This window comes from Hippopotamus amphibius, chromosome 12 (assembly GCF_030028045.1).
Source record: "Hippopotamus amphibius kiboko isolate mHipAmp2 chromosome 12, mHipAmp2.hap2, whole genome shotgun sequence".
Classification (NCBI taxonomy): Eukaryota; Metazoa; Chordata; class Mammalia; order Artiodactyla; family Hippopotamidae; genus Hippopotamus; species Hippopotamus amphibius.
In genome coordinates, this window is record NC_080197.1 from 30291891 (window position 1) to 30314518 (window position 22628).

General features: G+C 39.5%; 1 protein-coding gene across 1 annotated transcript in view; it reads right to left on the reverse strand.

Annotated features, from left to right (window-relative positions):
• LOC130833194 (signal-regulatory protein beta-1-like) overlaps positions 1-5266 on the reverse strand; it is a 31422-nt gene extending 26156 nt beyond the window's left edge. The window contains exon 1 of the mRNA XM_057702579.1: positions 5194-5266. Coding sequence (XP_057558562.1) covers positions 5194-5266 — 73 coding nt within the window. The remainder of the gene's footprint in view (positions 1-5193) is intronic.
• Between the last annotated feature and the right edge of the window lie 17362 nt (positions 5267-22628).

A 22628-nucleotide genomic window follows, 5' to 3' on the forward strand; every position in this document is an offset into this window, starting at 1 on the left:
AAGAAGATATACAGATGGTCAATAAGCATGTGAAATGATGCTCAACATCACTAATAATTGGAAAAATGCAAACTAAAATCACAATGAGATACCCCTACATATCCTATAGGATAGCTGTCAGCAAAAACAAAACAAAACAAAATAAAAAATTGAAAACTTGAAAATAAGTGTTGGCAAAGATGTTGAGAAATTGAAACCCTTGTGCATTGTTAATAGGAGTCAAAAATGGTGGGGTCTCTGTGGAAACACTAGTGGTTTTTTGTTTGTTTGTTTGTTTTTAACTCTGTTTTTTTAATTAACCATAAAATAGAATTTACCATATGATCCAATAATTCCACTCTTAGTTGTATACCCCAAATAACTAAAAGCAGAAATTCAAGCATGCAATTGTTCATCAATGTTCATAGCACCATTATTCACAATACCAAACGGCAGTAGAAACAACTGAAAATTTCATCAACAGATGAATGGATAAAGAAAATGTGAGGGGTGTGTGTTTGTGTGTGTGTGTATGTGTGTGTATGGAATACACCTCAGCCATAAAAGAAAATGAAATTTTGCCATTTGCAGCAACACAGATGAACTTGGAAGATATTGTGCTAAGATAAATAAGTCAGACAGACACAAATACTGTATGATATCACTTGCATGTGGAATCTAAAGAATACAACAAACTACTTAATATAACAAACAAAACCGACTCAAAGATGTAGAGAACAAACTAGTGGTTACCAGTGGAGAGAGGGGAGGTGGGAGGGGCCATATAGTGGTAGAGGTTAAGAGATACAAAATATAATGTAAAAATTAAGCTACAGGGATATATAATACAACACCACGAATATAGCCATTATTTTACAATAACTATAAATGGAGTATAACCTTTAAGAATTGTGGATCATTATATTATACAGCTTTAACTTATGCAATGTTGTAAAGCACGTATATTTCAATAAAAATGTGTGGTATAAACAATCCAAAATTCCATCAATAGGTGAATGGATAAACAAAATGTGATATAGATAGATAGACAGATAATAGATAGATGATAGATATATAAATAGATCGATACCATAAAGTATATTTCAGCCCTAAAAAGCAATGATATTCTGACACCTTCTACAACATGGATGAACGTTAAAAATATACTCATTGAAATAAGCCAGATACAAAAGGAATATAGGTGATTCCACTTATATGAAGTACATAGAATATGTACATATTCTATGAAGTACATAGAATTGGCAAATTCACAGAGAAAAAAAGGATGGGGTTACCAGTGGCTGCAGGCAAGGAGAAAGGGGAGTTATAGTTTAATGGATACAGAGTTGCTGCTACAGATGTTGAAAAAGTTCTGGAAATGTATACTGGTGATGCCTTCACAACAAGGTACTTAGTGCCACTGTGTAGCCTTCAAAATAGTTAAAATGATAAATTTTGTCTTATGTGTATTTTACCACAATAAAAAAATGTGAATCTAAACAAGGTGACTGTCCCATGTAGAGCCTTTGAATTGCACTAAAGGGCTCAAGGAAACTAAAATGTGTGGATCTAAACGTTTATACACTGGAGAAACCTATAGGTGAATGGGGAGATAGAACCATGGAGACAAACAATAAAAGCAAGGGAAGAAACTCAAAAATCGTGTTCTGAAAACAACTATGGGTGGTTGACTACGTGTGGACAGTGAGTTATGAGTTGAAGGGTCATAGGTCACCACTGGGCCAATTATTTAACTACAGGTGCAAGTTTCCCAGGTTGAGTTCACTGCCTCCCTGACTACTCAGTTTCTCCCAGATACAGGGAAATATGAGTATATTCCTTCTTATTTGAAATGTCCTATTAAATTGCAGGGATATAAACCAGAGGAACAGGCTGTTGTGGCACCACAAACAAATCCTGTGTTCTTTTTCCTTTGGGAGAAAATGTGTGGTTCACCTTTGCAGAGTGTGAACTAGTAAACTCACCCACTAACCACTATTTCTAACCAAACATGCCACCTAGGGAGGGCCCATGCTATTACAGGGCAGGTGCCTGTGATATGTCAACAACGTCAGATGGTTTGGGTTTTTAAGTCTGGAGGAGATTGAGGTTGGGGGAGTTGAACTGCTAAGATGAAAATGGGAAGAAATAGGAAAGAACTTAGGAGGGCAAAATGGAGGGAGAGGAGGAGGGAGGAGAGAAGAGGGATCAGGGCATTGAGAGGAGCCAGGCGATAGCAAAAACTTTACAATCTGTGTATCTATAGTTCTCATATTACTTCTCTGGTCCAGACCTTTCCTCTGAACTCTGGACTTGTATATCCAACTATCCACTCATCACGTTCTTCAGATAGAAATAAACATCTCAACGTTAACACACCTAAAATGGAACTGAATTTCCCCACAACCTCTGTATCTCGGCTGAGCAATATTTCTTCTTCCAGATGCTCAGGTCTCAAAACTTTGGAGGCTTTCTCTCACACCCCAAATCCTACACATCAGAAAATCCTATTGCCTCCTCTTCAGCGTGCATCCAGAAGCTGAACTCTTTCTCTTATCTCTACTAACTACTTTTCAGGTGCAAGCCACTTTTACTTTTTTGCATGAATGCAATGACCTCAAATGCTCTCGTTGTCTCTGTCTGTGTCCTCTTTAGCATATTCTAGTATTCAAACAAATTCCAAAATAAATTAAAACTCATGTCACTTCTCTCTTTAAAACGTCGCAAAGGCAATGATTTCACTCAGAGCAAAAGCCCAAATCCTTCCACACAGGAGGATGATTCTACTCTCAGGACCTTTGCACATGCTGTTTCGTGACAGGAAGTGTCCTCCCCCAGATAACCACATGGCTCACTCTACAATCGCCTTTCAATCTTTGCTTACATTTCCCTTTCTCAGGGATACCCACTCAAGACTACCAGGTTTAAAATGTATCCCATCCTACAGATTCTCCCAATTCTCTTATCCAACTTCTCTCTCTTCCTTATTTTTTTAAATTTATTTCTTTATTTATTTTATTGGCTGTGTTGGGTCTTTTTTGCTATGTACGGGCTTTCCTTTTAGTTGCGGTGAGTGGGGGCTACTCTTCATTGTGCTGCGCAGGCTCCTCATTGCCGTGACTTCTCTTGTTGCAGAACACTGGCTCTAGGCGTGTGGGCTTCAATAGTTGCAGCACATGGGCTCAATAGTTGTTGCTCACAGGCTCTAAAGTGCAGGCTCGGTAGTTGTGGCGCACGGGCTTAGTTGCTCCGCAGCATGTGGGATCTTCCTGGAGCAGAAATCGAACCCCTGCTCCCTGCATTGGCAGGTGAATTCTCAACCACTGCACCACCTAGGAAGCCCCTCTCTCTTCTTTTTTTAACACTTATCACATTATAATATATTATACTATTTACCTAATTATAAGTGTATTGTTTATTGTCAGTTCTTCCACTGAGATAAATAACCACGAGGGCAACTACTTTGACTTTTATTCACCAATGCATCCCATATTCCTATAACTGTTCCTGGCATATAGTACATATTCAAAAAATATATGTATGATGTGTGAATTGTCCTGTGTGACATCTCCCTGAAACACTGAGTTCTATTTTTAGTGGGTAATCTCTATGAAAATTATGTCAGAAACTGAGTTCCCCATGGAGATGACTTAGTGGAAAAAAAAAGGAACTTGCATGTATGCAAGCAGCAGGATAGCGTAAAGAAGAAAACCACAAACCCTCTTCCCCACACTCCACCTTTCTACACACCCATTTGTAGAAGCGGCAGAAATCTCATGTGCCAGAAGCAGGACCACAGTATCAAGAAGAGTGATGTTAAAATCATGAACTCTAGTATAAGATTGCTTGAGTTAAAATCATACCTTTACCATTTACCAGTGAGTGACCTTGAACTTCTCCTTGTTCAATTTTCTCATCTGTAAGGTAGGGGTGACAAGAGTATGTAGCTTGGATATAATGATCACATGAGCTAACAGCTGTGGGCATTTCCAACAATGTCTGGCACATAAATGTTCAAGAAAATGAACAGTTATTACTCATTAGATTTCTTGAGGCCTAAAGGCTGCAACTAGCATTTGATGATATAGATATAGATACTTGTAGATATGGGTATGGATATAGGGACAGATATAGACATACATATGGATATGGGTATATAGGGCATATACACAAGAGTCTCTGTGTCTTTTAACCCCTCATTTTCTCCTCATTCCTATCAGCATGGAAGAGGGGACTCTAAGATAGCAATGCACAAAGTTCTACTCATTTAACAAGAGAGATGCTTTCTTGCTTTAAGAGTTTGGGTGAGGGTAAGGCATAGATTTATAGAGAAGTAGAAAAGGAAGGATATTGTTGAAAGACAGGAAAAGCTAATAATCTGTTTGTTTCATCTCATGTAGACTGAAAAGTGATTAAGGGGAACAATAAGGAAGTGTTTTTGAAATCCTGTGTGTCTGGGAACACTTCCTCACCCCCACTCATACACATACATACACACACGCACATAAATACATGCATCCACAGACATATATTAAAGTGTAGCCTAGCATGCTAGTGTACAGGTTGTTTTGAGGATTTAATGAAATTATAAGACATGTTAAATGCTCAGTGAAAAAACAATTAGCACATAGAAGCCATCCAACACATCACTGACAAAAGTTTGGAAGAACACACAGCAGGATTTGAACTCTGCTGTTCTCTGAGTGGCATGATGGGTGAGGATGCTTCTCAGTATTTTCTGATTTTTCTGCCATCAGCTTCCTCTGAGAAGCTGAGCAGAACAACCTGGTTAAAAGAATCAACTCTGGAGCTGTATGGCCTGGATTTCAATCCAGTGCTCCACTGCCTTAGATAGGTGACATTGGGCAAGTTACTGCCTACGCCTCAGTTTCTGCAACAGCAAATCAGAGATAATGGTCATAACTATCACACTGGGATGTTGTGAGGAACAGACAAGTTAATACACACAAAGCCGTCATTTTTGGTGTTTGAAGCATCATCTGTTTCAGTGCCTCTGGTAAAAAGCTGTGGGCGATGGATCCACAGAGGAAATGCTCGTGTACCTGATTTAATTCTCTCAGTAATGCCCAGTCCTTAGTGTTCTGTGGCTGCCCTGGGTGCAACACTCATATCTACATGCAGACGCTAAAAATACAGGGGCATTGGAGGGTCCAGTGGTCAGGGAGAGGGGATTCTACCCCAAAGAATGCTCACCTGTGAGTCCAAGCAGTAGAGTCAGCTGCAGGCAAAGAGGAGGAGAGTGGAACCAGGAGGCAGGGATGGGCATCGTGGAGGCCAGAGGAGCCTGCTCTGTCCAAATGTGTGTCTTGGGGAGAATCTGAACTTCTGTGTTCTGTGGAGAGGAGAGAAGCCACACACCCCCAAGATGTAAGAGGAAGTGACTATGAAGGGGTGAAATGGCTGTGAGACAGTACTTTGCTACTAGATTCTTACAGTTCCTGCTTCTAGACAGTGAAAGAGAAATCAGGCAGGGAACATGGCTACAAAGTGAGGAGTTACTTATGTCATGTTTTCACAGATTGGACAGGCCTAGCAGTAATGAAGCTTCCTCCCACACTTGGGGCCTCTGATTTCTGCATTGGGACCCTCACCCCATTCATGGTGATCTCCCCTCTGGAATCCCAACCAAACTCACAGATATCAAGTAGGAACTGTGGTTGTGGGCTGTGTTCCAAAGTCCAAAGTCCAGTACCCAAGGATGTGGCAGGCTTGTGGTCTCATTATGTACCTACCTCAACCAAGAGCTACTCAGGGGCAAAAAGGAAGAGGGCTCGCCAGGACCCTCAACTATGGGATGGAACAAGATCTGACTTCCTATTCCAGCCCTTTATTGATATAACTGGTAAAACTTAGCTCCAAAAAACACAGTGCAATGTGGACCTCAAAACTTGTATAGCCTGCATCAAAAAAAAAAAAAAAAAAAAAAAAAAAAAAAAAGAATTATTTGCTACTTTTTTCAGGAGGGGAAGTGGGTTATAGTACCCAAAAATTACATTCCAAAGCCTTTATCTCAGAGAACTGAAAACTATGTCCACACAAAACCAGTACATGAATGTTATAGCAGATTTCTTTTTAAAGCAGAAGAAACCTGTCAAAAATTCAAATATATAACAATAGGTGAACAGCTTAACAAACTGCGGTGCATCCATACCAGGAAATACTACTCAGCAACTCAAAGGCATGAGCTGTACATGTGTGCAACAACTGAAAATCTCTTGAAGGCATTATGCTGAGAAAATAAAGCCAATCTCAAAATATCAATTCCACAGATACACTATTCAGAAAATTATATATATCGAAAACAGAATGGCATTTGCCAGAGGTTTGGTTTGGTGGGGCTATGTGTCACTTTAAAGGGCTAGCACATGGGAGACTTTGTGGTCATGGAACGTGTTGCATCCTGATCATGGTGGTGGTTACACAAACGTACATACAAGAGGATCAACATAAACCAAAACTCACAATGTTATAAAATCAGCTATAAATAACAATCTCATAGTCACAATAACATAGACCCTGTCTATTAAGATATCCACTCTAAGTTATTTTAGGGTGAAAAGGCTATAACATGTGTGTGTGTGTCATGAGGTCAGGTGTAACAAAACATTACATACACCTCTTCCATAGTGGGATAGCAATAAATAATGTCAAAGCGTGAGAAAACAGGAAGTTGCTCTAGTGTCATGCTGTATGACATTTGGCATTAAAACCTAAAAAAGGCAGTTAAAAGATTTGAAAGTTGTTTCCTCACAGAGGTGGAAAATAGGAGCAAGTTAGAGAGACTCCAGTTTCCATATATAGAACTTGTAGAAATATGACTCATAGATCATTTGGATACCAATCTTTGAGAAAGATGAAACTAATTTGGATGATTGGGTTAATGTTAACAGAGTTACACACACACAAAAAAACGCCTTTCCTTTTAGCAATGCAAAGAGGTATGTAAGCTTGCTGGATAAAACATTGATGACTTACATCAATTACAGTTAGTAGTCAAAACTACTGAAAGCAGAAATTATAAATTTCAAAGATTCCATAAACTCAAAATTATAAAAGATAACTGTAAGTAAAAATGCATAAGACGATTAGGGTAAAAACAATTGTAAAATTGTGAATTTAAAATTACTTTAAAAACTAAATAAATAGAGGTATATCATATACATGAAAGAGTAAACTCAATATTGGAAAAGATGTCAATTTTCCCAAAGTAATATGTAAGTTCAATGCAATCAATTAATAATTTGAAAATGGTTCTTCATGAAACTTGAAAGAGTGACTCTAAAATGAAATTGGAGACTGAAACTGAGGGGAAGAAAAAGAGATTTCATACAAATGACAAGAAAGTGGGGGTATCAATACTCATATCAGACAAAATAGACTTTAAAGCAAAGGCTATAACAAAAGACAAAGGCATTATATATTGATAAAACAATCAATACAAGAAGAGGATATTAAACTTATTAACATGTATGCACTTAATACAGGAGCACCTAAAAATATAAAGCAAATATTAACAGAGGGAGAAGTTGGCAATAATGCAACAATAGCAGGTGACTTTAACACCCTCTTGTATCAATGTACAGATTGTCCAGAGAGAAAATCAATAAGGAAACAGTGATCTTAAGTGACACAGTAGACTAGTTGAAATTAATAGATAAACACACAGAAGCAGCAGCATACACACCTTTTCAAGTGCACATGGAACACTCTCCAGGGTAGATCACATGCTAGGCCACAAATCAAGTTGCAACAAATTCAACAGAATAGAAATTAGATCAAGCACTTTTGACAGCCACAATGCTATGAAAGTAAAATGATTACAGGGAGAAAAATTGGAAAAGCACAAACACATGGAGACTAAAAGAACTTGCTACTAAAAACCTACTGGGTCAATGAAGAAATCAAAGAAGAAATCAGAAGATATCATGAGACAAATGAAAATAAAAACAAAACTTTCCAAAATCTATGGATATGGCAAAAGTAGTTTGAAGAGGGAAGATTATAGCAATACAGGCCTACTTCAAGAAACAAGGAAAATCTCAATTAAACAACCTGACCTACCATCTAAGTGAATTAGGAAAGGGGGAACAGACAAAGCCAAAAGTCAGCAGAAGGAAGGAAATAATAAAGATCAGAGAGGATATAAATAAAATAGAGGCAAAAAAAATACAATAGAAAAGATAAATGAAACAAAGAACAGGTTTTTTGAAAAGATAAACAAAAGTGATGAACCTTTAGCCAGGCTGATCAAGAAGAAAAGACAGTGGACCAAAATAAACAAAACAAGAAATAACAAAAGAAAAGTAACAACAGATATCACAGATACAGAAAAAAATCATGAGAATATGATGAAGATCTGTAGCCCAACAAATTAGACAACCTAGAAGAAATGAACAAATTTCTAGAAACATACAGCTTTCCAACATTGAATCAGGATGAAATAGGCACACTGATCATGTGTAGTGAAATTGGATATTAATTTTAAAACTGCCAACATACCTAAAGTCCAGGACCTAAAGTCCTGTGAAGAAGAGCTAATGCTATCCTTCTCAAACTATTCCAAATATTGAAGATGATGAAATGCTACAAAATTCATTCCATGAGATCACCATTACTCTGACACCAAAACCAGGTAAACACACTACAAGAAAAAGAAAATTACACCCCAATATCCCTAAAGAATACAGATGAAAAAATCAAATAAACAAAATATTAGCAAACAGATTCAACAATATAGTAGAAAGATCATATACCATGACCAAGTGGGATGTATGCAGGGGATGCAAGGATGGTTCAGTATTCTCATATCAGTGTAATATACCACAGCAACGAAAGGAAGGATAAAAATCCCACGAGCTTCTCTATAGACACAGGAAAAGCCTTGGGCAAAATTCAACATCCATTCACAGTAAAAACTCTCATCATAGTTGAGATAAACAGAATATATCTCAACAAACTAAAAGTCATTTATGACAAACCCATAGCTAACTTTTCAGTATTGGAAAGCTGAAGCCTTCCCACTAAATTCTGGGACAAGACAAGGATGCCTATTCTTACTAATTGTATTTAACGCAGTATTGGAAGTTCTAGCCATAACAATAGAGAAGAAAAAGGAACAAAAGGTGTCCAAATTGGAAGGGAAGAAAATAAACTTGTCAATATTTTCAGATGACATGATACCATCTAGACAAAACCCTAAAGTCGCTATACACACACACACACACACACACACACACACACACACAAACAGTATTAGAACTAAAATATGAATTCAGTAACACTTCAGGATACAAGATTAGTATATAGGAATCTGCTGCCTTTCTATACACCAACAATGAATTCTCAGAAAGAGAAGAAGAAAACAGTCTCACTTCAAAAAGCATCAAAAAGAATATACTCACACCTAGGAATAAACTTATACAAGGAGATGAAAGGCTTACACTCTGAAATCCATAAAACACTGATGAAAGAAATTGAAGACAATGCAAAGGAATGGAATGATATCCCATGTTCCTGTATTGGAAGTATCAACATGGTGAAAATGACTATACTACCCAAAGCAATTTACAGATTCAATGCAATCCCTATCAAATTACCAATGGTATTTTTCACAGAACTAGAAGAAGAAATCTTATGATTTGTATGGAAATGCAAAAGACCCCAGATAAGCAAAGCAATCTTGGAAGGAAAGACGCAGCTGGTGGAATCAGGCTCCCTGACTTCAAACTATGCTACAAGGCTACAGTGAACAAGACAGTATGGTACTGGAACAAAAACAAGAATATAGATTAATGGAAGAGAATAGAGAGCCCAGAGATAAACCCATGCACGTATGGGCACCTTATCTTTGACAAAGGAGGCAAAAATACACAATGGAGGAAAGATAGCCTCTTCAATAAACGGTGCTGGGAAAACTGGGCAGCTACATTTAAAAAAATGAAATTAGAACACTTTATAACACCATATACAAAAATAAACTAAAAATGGATTAACTTAAATGTAAGGCCAGACACTATACAACTTCTAGAGGACAACTTAGGCAGAACACTCTATGACATGCATCAAAACAAGATCCTTTTTGAACCACCTCTTAGAATAATGGAAAGAAAATCAAAAATTAACAAATGGGACCTAATGAAACTTAAAAGATTTTACACAGAGAAAGAAACCATAAACAACACAAGAAGACAACCTTCAGAATGGCAGAAAATAGTTGCCAATGAAACAACAGACAAAGGATTAATCTCCAAAATATGCAAGCATCTCATGTAACTCAAATCAAAAAAGCAAATAATCCAATCCACAAAGGGGCTAAAAACCTAAGTAGACATTTCTCCGAAGAAGACATGAAGATGACTAACAAACATATGAAAAGATGCTCAATATCACTAATCATTAGAGAAAAGCAAGTCAAAGCCAGAATGAGGTATCACCTCCTTCTGGTCACAATGGCCATCATCAAAAAATCTAAACACAATAAATGCTGGAGTGGATGCAGAGAAAGGCAACCCTCCTGCACTCTTTGTGGGAATGTAAATTGGTAAAGCCACTATCGAAAACTGTATGGACTTTGCTAAAAAAAACTAAAACTAGACCTACCATATGACCGAGCATTCCCACTCCTGGGCATATACCCTGAGAAAATCATAATCCAAAAAGAAACATGTACCACAAAGTTTGTTGTAGCACTATTTACAATACCCAGGACTTGGAGGCAACCTAAATGTCCATCAACAGATGAATGGATAAAGAAGATGGGGCACATATATACAATGGAATATTACTCAGCCATAAAAAGGAATGAAATTGAGTTATTTGTAGTGAGGTGAATGGATTTAGAGTCTGTCATACAGAGTGAAGTAAGCCAGAAAGAGAAAAAAAAATATCGTAAGCTAACTGATATATATGGAATCTAAAAAAGTGGTACTGATGAACCCAGTGACAGGGCAAGAATAAAGATGCAGATGTACAGAACTGACTTGAGGACATGGGTTGGGGGGTGAAGGTGAAGATGGGTTGAAATGAAACAGTAGCATTGACATATATAAACTGCCAAATGTAAAATAGATAGCTACTGGGAAGCTGCTGCATAACACAGGGAGATCAACTGGATGATGGGTGATGACTTAGAGGGCTGGGATAGGGAAGGTGGAAAGGAGTCATGGGCGGGAGGGGATATAGGGATATATGTATAAATACAGCTGATTCACTTTGATGTACAGTAAAAACTGGCACAACAGTGTAAGGCAATTCCAATAAAGAGCTTAAAAAATAAATAAAATAAAATAAAATAAAATAATAAAATAAAATAAAATGATGAAAGAGCTATACTCTGAAATCTATAAAACACTGATGCAGGAAATTGAAGACAATGCAAAGAAATGGAAAGATATCCCATGTTCATGGATTTGAAAAACTAATTTTGTTAAATTGTTTATACTGCCCAAAACAATCTATAGATTTAATACAATCTTTATCAAAATATCCGTGACATTTTTCACAAAGGTAGAAAACAAATAATACTAACATTTACATGAAACCACAAAAGATCCCGAATTGCCAAAGCAATCTTGAGAAATACAGAACAAAGCTTGTAGTATAGTCTGAAGACTTTCTTACTTCAGACTATACTACACAGCTACTGGCAAAAAACAACCACGTAGATAGATGGAGCAGAATAGAGAGCCTAGAGATAAACCCACACACTTATGATTAATTAATCTATGGCAAAGAATACAGGAATATACAATGGAGAATAGGCAGTTTCTTCAATAAGTATTGCTGGGGAAATGGGACAGCTACATGTAAAAGAATGAAATTAGAACATTCCTTCACATCATACACAAAAATAAATTTTAACTGAATTAAAGAATAAAATTTTAAACATAAAACTCCTAGAAGAGAACATAGGCAGAACATTCTTTCACATCAATTGTAGCAATATTTTTTGGATCTGTCTCCTAAGGCAAAAGAAACAAAAGCAAAAACAATTGAATGGGACCTAACTAAAACGAAAAGGTTTTGCACACAAAAGGAAACCACTGACAAAACAAAAAGACAACCTACTGAATGGAAGAAAATATTTTGCAAATAATATGACTGATAAGGGGTTAATACCCAAAATATAGAAACAGATCATAAAATTCAATATCAAAAAAACAACCCGATTGAAAAACGGAAAGAACACCTGAGTAGACATTTTTCCAAAGAAGACATGCAGATGGCCCACAGGCATGTGAAACATGCTCAACATTGCGAATCACCAGAAAATGCAAACTTTAAACCACAATGAGACATCACCTTACACCTGTCAAAATGGCTATCATGAAAAATTCTACAAAGAACAAATGTTGGTGAGGATGTGGAGAAAAGGAAACCATAGTACATGTTTGGTGGCATTGTCAATTGATGCAGCCACTCTGTAAAGGAGTGTGGAGGGTCCTCAAAAAACTAAAAATGGAACTACCTTATAACCCAGCAATTCCACTCTATTCAAAGAAAACAAAAACACTACTTTGGAAAGATACACGCACCACAATGTTCATAGGAGCATTATCTATAATAGTTGAGAAATGGAAGCAACATATGTGTCTATCAACAGATGAATGGGTAAAAAAGATGTGGTGTATATATAACATATATATATGTATAATACATTATACATACATATATATATAATGGAAAATACTTAGTCATTTAAAAAAGTGAAATTCTGCCATTTGCAACAATGTGGATGGACTGCAGTTTATTATGCTTAGTAAGATAAGTCAGAGGGAGAAGGGTAAATACTCTGTTATCACTTATACGTGAAATCTAAAAAACAAAACAAATGAATGACTATAACTAAAGAGAAAGAGACTCATAGGTGTAGAGAATAAACTAGTAGTTACCAGTGGGGAGAGGGAAGTGGATCAAGAGATACAAACTACTATGTATAAAATAAATAAGCAACAAGGATATATTACACAGCTCAGGAAAATTTAGCCATTATTATGTAGTAATTTTAAATGGAGTATAATCTATAAAAATCTTGAATCACTATGTTGTACACCTGAAACTAACATAATATTGTAAATCAATTATACTTCAATTTCTAAAAAGCAGAAAATAAAGTAAACTAAAATTCAATCGGGTCAAAAATAGCCATGACAGTTCTGAAGAACAAGAAAAGGTGGGAAGATTTACCCAATTGAGATATTAAAACTTCTTATAAAGCTATTCTAACTAAGACAGGGGAGTTTGGTCAGAGAGATAGACAAGGAGCACAACAAACAAAAACCTCAATAAAAGAACCAGAAATTTATGGAAACTTGATGTATGGCAAAGGGGCAGTGCACATCAAAAAAAAAAAAAAATCTCGAGAAGATCCCCACCTGTAATACACACACACACACACACACACACATACACACATAAAAAATAAAGTGAGATCAATGATATAAATGGAAAGAGCAAAACTTAATCAAGAATTGGAAAATATATATATATATAAAACAAAAGCTCCAAATGATATTAACAGTCTGCTTTGTTGACCACACCAGGAGAGGACTTTCCTACATGTGAAAAGGAATCAAAGATAAGAATATTTGGGCAAAACTGTGTTAGCAAAACACTAGATAAAGATTTAACATCCATCACATAAAAAATCAATACATTGTGGCGTACTCTGGCAATAGAAGCTATATAAAGCAATGAAAATTAATAAAATGAAGCTACGTACATTACATGAATAAATCCCACAAACTGTAAGTATAAAAAATTAAAGTTCTATGATGCTGGATGAAGCATAATAGCATTTATATAAAAGTTAAAACATGCCAGTAATAGTATATATTGCTTAAAAATTTACACATACATTGTAGAAGTATAAAATCATGATTGACATTATAAATACCAAACTCAGGAAAGTAATTTTATTTTACTTCTTAGCTCTTTATTGCAATGTAATTGCCTTACACCGTTGTGCCAGTTTTTGCTGTACAACAAAGTGAATCAGCTGTATTTATACATCTATCCCCATATCCCCTCCCTCCGGCGACTCCTTCCCACCCTCCCCATCCTAGCCCTCTAAGTCATCACCCATCATCCAGTTGATCTCCCTGTATTATGCAGCAGCTTCCCACAAGCTCTCTAGTTTACATTTGATAGTGTATGTATATAAATTCTACTGTCTCACTTTGTCCCAGCTTCCCACCACCCACCACCCCATGTCCTCAAGTCCGTTCTCTACATCTGCATCTTAACTCTTGCCCTGTCACTGGGAAAGAATAGCCAGCACCATATTTTATTTTAAGATTCCATATAAATGAGTTAGCATATGGTATTTGTTTTTCTCTTTCTGGCTTACTTCACTCTATATGACAGACTCTAGGTCCATCCACCTCACTACAAATAACTCATTTTCATTCCTTTTTATGGCTGAGTAATATTCCATTGTATATATGTGCCACATCTTCTTTATCCATTCATCTGTTCATGTGCATTTAGGTTGCTTCCCTGCAGGACAGTAATTTTAAAATGAACAACAGACCATAACAAAATGTGAACAATTGCAAAGATAGCATAGTAGATAGGTCCATGGATAATTTTTATTATGCTCTGTAAATTTCAAAATAGAAAAATGCTTATTTAACTTCACGATTTTAAATATATATGTGTTAAAAAAATCACACTTGCAAAAGCTCTAGATGTAAGTAAAAAGAACTCTGAAAATTAAAGGGTGTTGATGATCTGGGGCACAATGGGAATCTTTTTTTATTGATCTACTTGATTAGCTTTGGGTGGAGGTGAGGCCAGTTTGAAGCTCACAGGATGAGGGTCAGACATTCCGGATCTCCATGACCGAAATCCAACCTTCACTCAGCTCCAAAGCTCAGTCAGATGGAAAGTAGGAAGGTGCGTGGAAGGGATCATGTGTGTGCTGGAGGTGGGGATGGCAGAGTGAAAGGTGGGGTTGGGGAGGGGGGTTTTGGTCACCTTCAGTCCTTACAGCTTGTCTCCACTTGAGCCCCTTGCACAGGGCAAAAGGCAGTATGTCAAGGTATGCAGGAGCTGTAGGGGAAAACATTCATTCATTAATTCCACAAACGTTTTTGAGCACACTCTTATGCGGTCACTTTGCTTGACCTGGGTCCATGGCGCTGATCAGAAATGAAGTCTTATTAGTCAATACATCCAAGTCCCCCAGATAGATTCCATTAGTTGCTCCTAATAAAACTTTCCTTATTCATTCCAAGGACATATCATGTGATAACTGAATATACAATGGTTTATGGAGGGGCTCTTTGGAGTTTGGATCTCAAACCTCGGACCTTTATCCTACATGCATACTTTGGACCTTCACCTCCAGGGTCCGAATGAATGTAACTGTACAAACTTCAAGTTCCAGGGCAAGAAATAACGTATGAGAGTTGAAAGCCTTTGAGAATTCCAAGACACAACTGAAGAAAATAAAATTTTTCACAACTCTCCTTTGAGACTGGATCATCGTGTGACTTTTAGGCTCGCCCTGGACACCTCTTGCCAGGCCAGCAAGGTGGCCCTGATCTCCCTCCCTAAAGACTAAGACTGCTATCAACTCACCTGTTGCAGGTTCCACCACCTGTGGAAATAGGTGACTATGAAACAGATCACCAGCAGCACTTTGAAGCCCAGGAGGAAAGCCACGAAGATAAGGGCGGGCATCTCTGGACCTAAGAGAAAATGGGCAGAGGGGATATCACATGGGGCTCTGGGAGTTAATACCTCACTCAACTTGCAGACAGAGGTCACCCAGTTGCTCACAGGTGTAGAGCTGAGGTTACCTGAGCTCCCAGTAGGTTTGTATGTGCCCTGGGAAGCTGAGAACACTATGGGGCTGGTCTGGATGGGCGGCGGTGCCTTATGCTGCACCCTACAGGTGAGCACACGCTCTGACCTCTGCACCAAGGCATTCACCAATGGCAAGCTTTCCAGGGTGTAGGTCCCATCACTATTCTGTTTGGACGTGGGGTGCTCAGCTCCCTTGAATATATCACAATTCTCCAACCAGGTGAGAGGCATTGTCTACGGATAGAATCTCTGCACGAGGCAGGTAATGGCCACCAAATCCAAGGCAGGTGAAGACTGGGACACAGTCACTGGAGGGGGAACTGAGACAGCCCAGGGAAAGCAGACAATTACTATAGGAAGTTCACTGTGGGAACCTGGGGACTCTGTGAGGATGAGATACTCTGCCCAGGGCTGCCACAGAGAAGGAGTTGATATTAGCTAACAGATGCATAAGTAAATGCATGACTGCATGAGTGTGGGAATGCATGAGTGAATGCATGCTTGGGTGGAAGATTGGAATGATGAAGCCGTCCTAATCTTTCCTTTCTTGCCCACGATGGCCATTAAATATGAAAAGGTGAACCTCAATTCCGTTTAAGAAACTATGAATCTGTAGACTTACTCCATGACTCAATGAAGATTCCTAGCCTCTAGATACTAATATTTCACGTATGAAGGGATTTGTGCTTAGAGAAGTTAAGTATTGACCCAAGATCACAAGTGGCAAAGCAGGGGTTATGCCAAAGACAGTGTTTTACCATTTGCTATTCTGACACCCAAATGATAAGGTTACACGCATTTATGATTGCCGGCTTTTGGGATTATGACCTAACAACATCTAGAATTTTTTCAGTCAGATTTTTTAGCTATGAAGTAAAATGTATGCATACTGATGAAAATTTGGAATATTTTTAAAATTCTGAAAAATGTTAAGGGTTTCAGTAGAATTCATAGGAACCCACAGCATAGTGCCATTCTCACACTAAAGCAAGGAATGGGAACCAGATTCTGGCCCCTGCACTGACACCACAGCCAAATGCAAGAGCTTGTGCAGGTCACCCTCCCTCTGTTTCCAAGACCCTTATTATGAAATAGTATATGGCCAGACCCAGCTCTCAGGGGCCCAGTGAAGACAGACTTCAACTCTTGGTCTAGGGTAAAGAGAGTAACTCCCTTTATTTCGTGCAGTTTGAAAGAATGAAGGTTATCTTTTTTCCCGCAAATATTGTTTCTTTACACTCAACCCACCTCAACCTTGTGGTTACCTCAATGATGCTGCTAATGTGGAGGGCGCCAAGCAAGACACCATCCCTAGAAGACTGTTCTCAGTCTTTCCCCCTCAGAATACAGGCAGGGGTTCCTACCAAGCAAAGAGCAGGACCCTGAGAACGGACTGTGAAGGCCTGGTAACCAGGTGATGACTGTGGAGAACAGGCCAGGGCAAGGTACCACCAAGCAAGTGCCATGGGCCCTAGAGGGTGACAAAGGCCAACAAAAAGATGAAGGTCTCAGAGAGAGGAAGGACAGATACCCAGGCACAGCTGGTGATAACTGTCCCCATGCACTGAGAACAGTGTTTGAGTCACTGCACTTCTTATTTACTCTTCACAACCAAATGCTATAAACACAAACAGCCACTTGGTATCAGAAAAGACAACAAAAGCCAATAGAAGGACCTTACACAAAAAATCAGGCCCCAGTTTCAATGAAGTTGTCAAAGAGGAATTGATTCAAACGTCAACTTGAAAAGCATTTCAATTACAGAAATAATTTTAATTAATTTGTGTATTAATTAAGCATAAAATATAATGACCACTATGCAACAGCTCTTAGAAGTAACAACAGCTGGGAGTGTAAGGATGTTGGCATAATTTTTTTCCTGCAAACTTACACCAAGCACCATCAAACTCTTCATTTCAGATTTCACATTCACACACAACCATTACAAGGTAATTTTTGAAAAGGTATTTGAAATTATTTGACTGTTCTATATATTATAAAGGACCTATTTAATCAAAGTGTTCCCTTTTGAAGGGCCTGCAGAATCATTAGGATCATAGATTTATTTTCCTTCTTTTATTTTTAAAGGTGGGAAGATTCACCTGGATCCCAGCAGTTCTCAAACATCATTTACATCAATTACTTGAAATACATTTTGCCAAATCTCTGACTTCACTTGGCAATAGATGTGGATTCTAATTGCACAGTGTGGTCTGATGTTTGCCACACATCAATCAAGGAAAAAATCACCTCCTAGAGCAGAGGGTTTCTGGGTTCTACCCCACCTTCTGCAGCGACCGAATCTCAGTGCAGCAGTGCTGGGGGTGCCACGTTCTATCTCAGATTCCTGAAGCTCTTCCCCAGTGTTCTGCCTCAGGGTTTCTCCACAACCAGGAAATGCCACCCACCCCATGTGGGCACATTGCAGCCTCCCGCCTCTGAGGGACAATCCCGAGGAATGGTCTACAGAGTTCCTCAGAGGGTCCCCAGTAGCGCTGAGCCTCAGTCATCCACAGGGGCACCCAATTCAATAACTCACTCTTTCCGGGGTGTCCATCCTTCCTTGTCTCACTCGCTCCATCTCTTATCCCAGCCTTACTGAGTCATATCCCAACCACCTGCACCCAAGACCTAGTTTCAGTCTCTGCCTCCAGAAGAATCTAAATAAAGACACTCACAAAGTTATTTCTGTGATGGGAAAACCAATCTGAGATGCAGGCAGGGTTGAGCAGGGAGGATTTAATGAGGAGGCTAATTTATACATAATCAATTCATTTGTGAATATGTTTTATTATCAATGACTTCTGCTTCTCTACACAATTGTCCTAACTCCAGGAAATTATATAAAAATACTCAGATAAGGAGGACTCCCTGCATTATCATTTTCCTATTTTACAGTCAAAGAGACTGAGACTCAGAGATCTTAACCAGCAGCAAGTCCCACAGCTGCTGAATAGCCAACTCACAGCCTGAATTCCTGTCAAAGGTCTCTCACTCACCTGCTTCACACCCACAGGAAGCCTTCACTTGTTACACCCTCAGCTCCTTTCTATAAACCATGAGTGGGATAAGTAGTACAGAGCAGTTGTACACATGAAATAAGCCAATCCACAGAAGCACGTATATTGACATGTGCTTGATCATTTGAGTCATTCATATCAATATCTTATCCATGTAAAATGATGTGTTTCCTTCCACAGTAATCACAGAAAATGAGAAAAGTGTTTTGTAATCTTCATAAAGTTCTATATATATTTTAGAAATTAATTTTAATGCTGTGTCACCTTGGACAACTCACTTGCCTTCTCTGGGCTTCAGAGTTTCTGTAAACAATGAGATGATCACTAAGCATCCTAGTAGGTGTGATAGGAAGGAATTTCATGTCATGAGATTTGCAGACCTGTCAGGCATTGATCTAGGCGAAGAAAATAAAAATCAACAACAACAAAAAAGACGGAAAATCTATGCTCTTAACCAGATATGAGTAAAGATAAAAAATCATCATTATATCTAAAATTTAGAAGTTCACAAAGGCCTTTATCCTCTTCATATAAAAAATTATAATAATAAAATTCAATTCCTAGAAGGTATTTTGTCTCCATTTTATACCTGAAAACACTGAGTTCTTGAGAGGTGATTTGAGGAGTAATAACAAAGAATAATAACATTTGCCATTTCTCTGTGCTTGATATGAACACAGAGGTAAAGTTCATTACTTTACCAGTATCATTTCATTGAATTCTTGCCACAACAAACTGAGGCACGTCCCATTTATCAGTCGAGGAAACTAAAGCTCAGAAACGTCAAGCCCAATTCTACACTAACCCGTCTGGACAAAGAGAACATCCTTACCACGGAGGTAGTGGCCCAGTCTGATGGTTTTGTGGGAAAAGAGTATGGATCTGTCCTTGGTTTGGCAGAGGACAAGGGAGTGCACATCGTCAGCCTTCAGCAGGATGAGAACACTGCTGGTCACATGGTAGGTGTCTACAAAAGGGTGGACGCTGGTCTGGGGATTTCACAGCTGGTGGGCGTCTTTAAGCCAGGTCACAGTAAACCTGACCTGTGGCAAATCTGGATGATGGGAAGGTCAGTTGGATGCTTGTGCCTGGCTCAGAGCACTGAAGGGGACCTTGTAGGGCATAAAAGAGGATGATCCTGCCTGTAGGAGTGTCTCCACCTGTGAGAGGATGTGGAGGAACCCAAGCCCAGTGAGAACAAATCCTCAGCATCTCCATGGAGAAACCCTACAGCTGCCTCTTCCATAGGCTTTAAAGATTATATTCTGACAGGAGTTCAATTATGGAGCTGTTATCAGAGGCCAGACAATGAAGCTTCAGGGACCACAGCAGTTTGTAAGGAGGCCTGACTCCCACCCACACCTCACCAGCCCGCTTCCTGACTCTGAGCACTAACCCAGCGAGTTCTCACTGCAAGCCTTGGAGGGAGGATCTGCTCCTATTCCCATCTCACAAATGAGGACACTGAGGCCCAGAGTCTAGGTAACTTGTCCAACTCCACAGAGGGTAGTAGAACCAGGATACTTAGCCAGGAAGTAAGGACCCAGGGCCCATGCCAAGTGACCAGGTGCAGATCTGCCCTCAGTCCCTGGACAGGAAAGGAATCTCACTGCTCCCAAGACAGATCATGTGAGGGAGGTGGCCCAGAGAAGGGGTAGGAGCACAGGCTTTGGGGTCACACTCCGTGCAGGTTTGCATCCCAGCCCCTCCACTGCGTGAGTCTCAACAACTCAACTATCTAAGCCTCAGTTTCCTCATCTGTAAAATGGGGTTGATTCTTTATTCAGAGTTAATTAAAAAATTACCTACAGTAACTAGTAAAGAATATGAGACATGTGGGCATCACTCTATAAATAATAACTGTCTTCATCAATTACTCACCACAACCACCTAAGGGATTGTTATTAATTATATTTTTTATGTTAGAGGGAAAAAGGCTGAGAGGGTCATTGACTCACCCAAGGGCCTCACAGCAAACAGAACTCATATTCCAACCCAGGAATTCTGACTCCAAGGCAAGGGCACTTTCTATCACAACACAGCTTTCTCAATTTCCATAGCATACCCAAAATAATCAGTGAACTTCAACATTTCCCTACTTTCCCCCCACCATGGTCTGGGCATCATGGAGATGGCCATCAGTCATCACAGAGCACCCTCTGTGTGTCCCAATATCTGGATGCCAAGAAAGGGTCAAGGGAAGGAGTCCCAGCTGGTCCCCACCTGGTGGGCATAACAGTCCTCATTGCTCAGAGGAGGAAACTGAGCTCAGGGATGGCAGTGCTTTGTCTGAGGACTCAGATGATCTGTGGCAGCTCTGAAAGGTGACACTGGTCCATTTCACTTGAAAGTTTGAGCACCTCCAAACATAAGAGCTCATGTTTGCTTCAGGGCCATGAGGGTCTCAGCAGGGAGGAGAGGCTTAAATGGAGAAAATCCTTGTGCCAGACTTGCAAGTGACCCCATAATTTCAGGGCCGACTGTGGGAACTGAATGAGGCTTGCAGACATGACAATTCAGGAAGAAATAAAGATAATATTTAAGAGGCATTTTGGAAAAGAATTGAGATAACATTAAGACATGTATTCTGAGGCAGAATGCACGGGGAAAATACATAGAAAATAAATTGAATTTGTGAACAGACAGCCCTGCCTCTAATCCCCACTTTGCTATTCAAGACCCCTGAGACTTGTCCCTCTGCTGCCTGTCCCAGACGTCATACATCACACAACATACATGAGGATGCCTGGAACACAGTAAGTGTTCCTCGAGTGTCAGCAAACATGACCAGATGCACAAAGGTGGGAGTGTGTTAAGGGGTGTGAGCTGAAGAAGGGGTTTAGGGATCAGGCTGAAGTGTTGCTGCAAAGGCAGGTTAACACCAAACAGGAGGGTGGCCTGATGCCAGGAAAGAAAGTTTCCCTTCCCCACAGCAGACCACAGACACATTAAACAGCTGCCAGGTTGGGGGTGGGGCGTAGAATCAAAATGATGTTCTCAGGAGGTTAACCTTGCAGCTCCATGTGTGCAGGCAAAGGAGAAAAATTAGACACAGCAAAAAAAACCTGGAGGGGAGTCAAGAAAGAAATAAGGTAACTTGTTTCTGATCAGAAAGAATCAGTTTGGAGTTTTTCACCCAGAACTGTATATCCTACTGGGTGGGCATTTTTCTGGTTTCTGCTGGACAGGGAGAAAGGCATGGAGAAGTTGAAATATAGTGGGGTTATTCCACTTGAGAATTCTTAGAGCAGGCAGAAAAGACCAGCTGTTTCAGGGAGAGATGGAATGCAGGGTGTGTGCTCCTGTGCTGAAGATGTGTGGTCCTGGAGCCCAGCATCTCTTACACATTTTTTGCTGTTGGTAGCTTGGGCGGTAATACATGCTACAGGCACAGAAGTTCCCACTGCCTGTAGGGAGCTTTCCTTCCCCACACTCTGCTTTATGCCTGCTTGGCAGAGAACTGGCTAATCCAAATCCGGATCCTACCTTTTCTCCACCTCTTCCCCCTCCCCAAAACTGCTGCCCTTCTGCCTAGTCTTTCATTCTCCCAAACTGACTCACCTATCAATGTGGGACCATAAAAAGCCCCTGCCTCCTCTGGTCTGAACTGCTAGCAGGCAGCTCCCCCTTGTGGAGAAAGTCACCTGAGGCTACACAGGATGAGATAGGGAGGAGGAGAAAGGATTAGGATGGGGAAGAAAGATGGAGAAAGAGCAGGAGGAGGTGAAGCGATGGGGGGGGGGGGGCAGAAGTGGAAGAAGAAATTCAAAACTAGTAGAGAGAATGAGAATCTCAAAC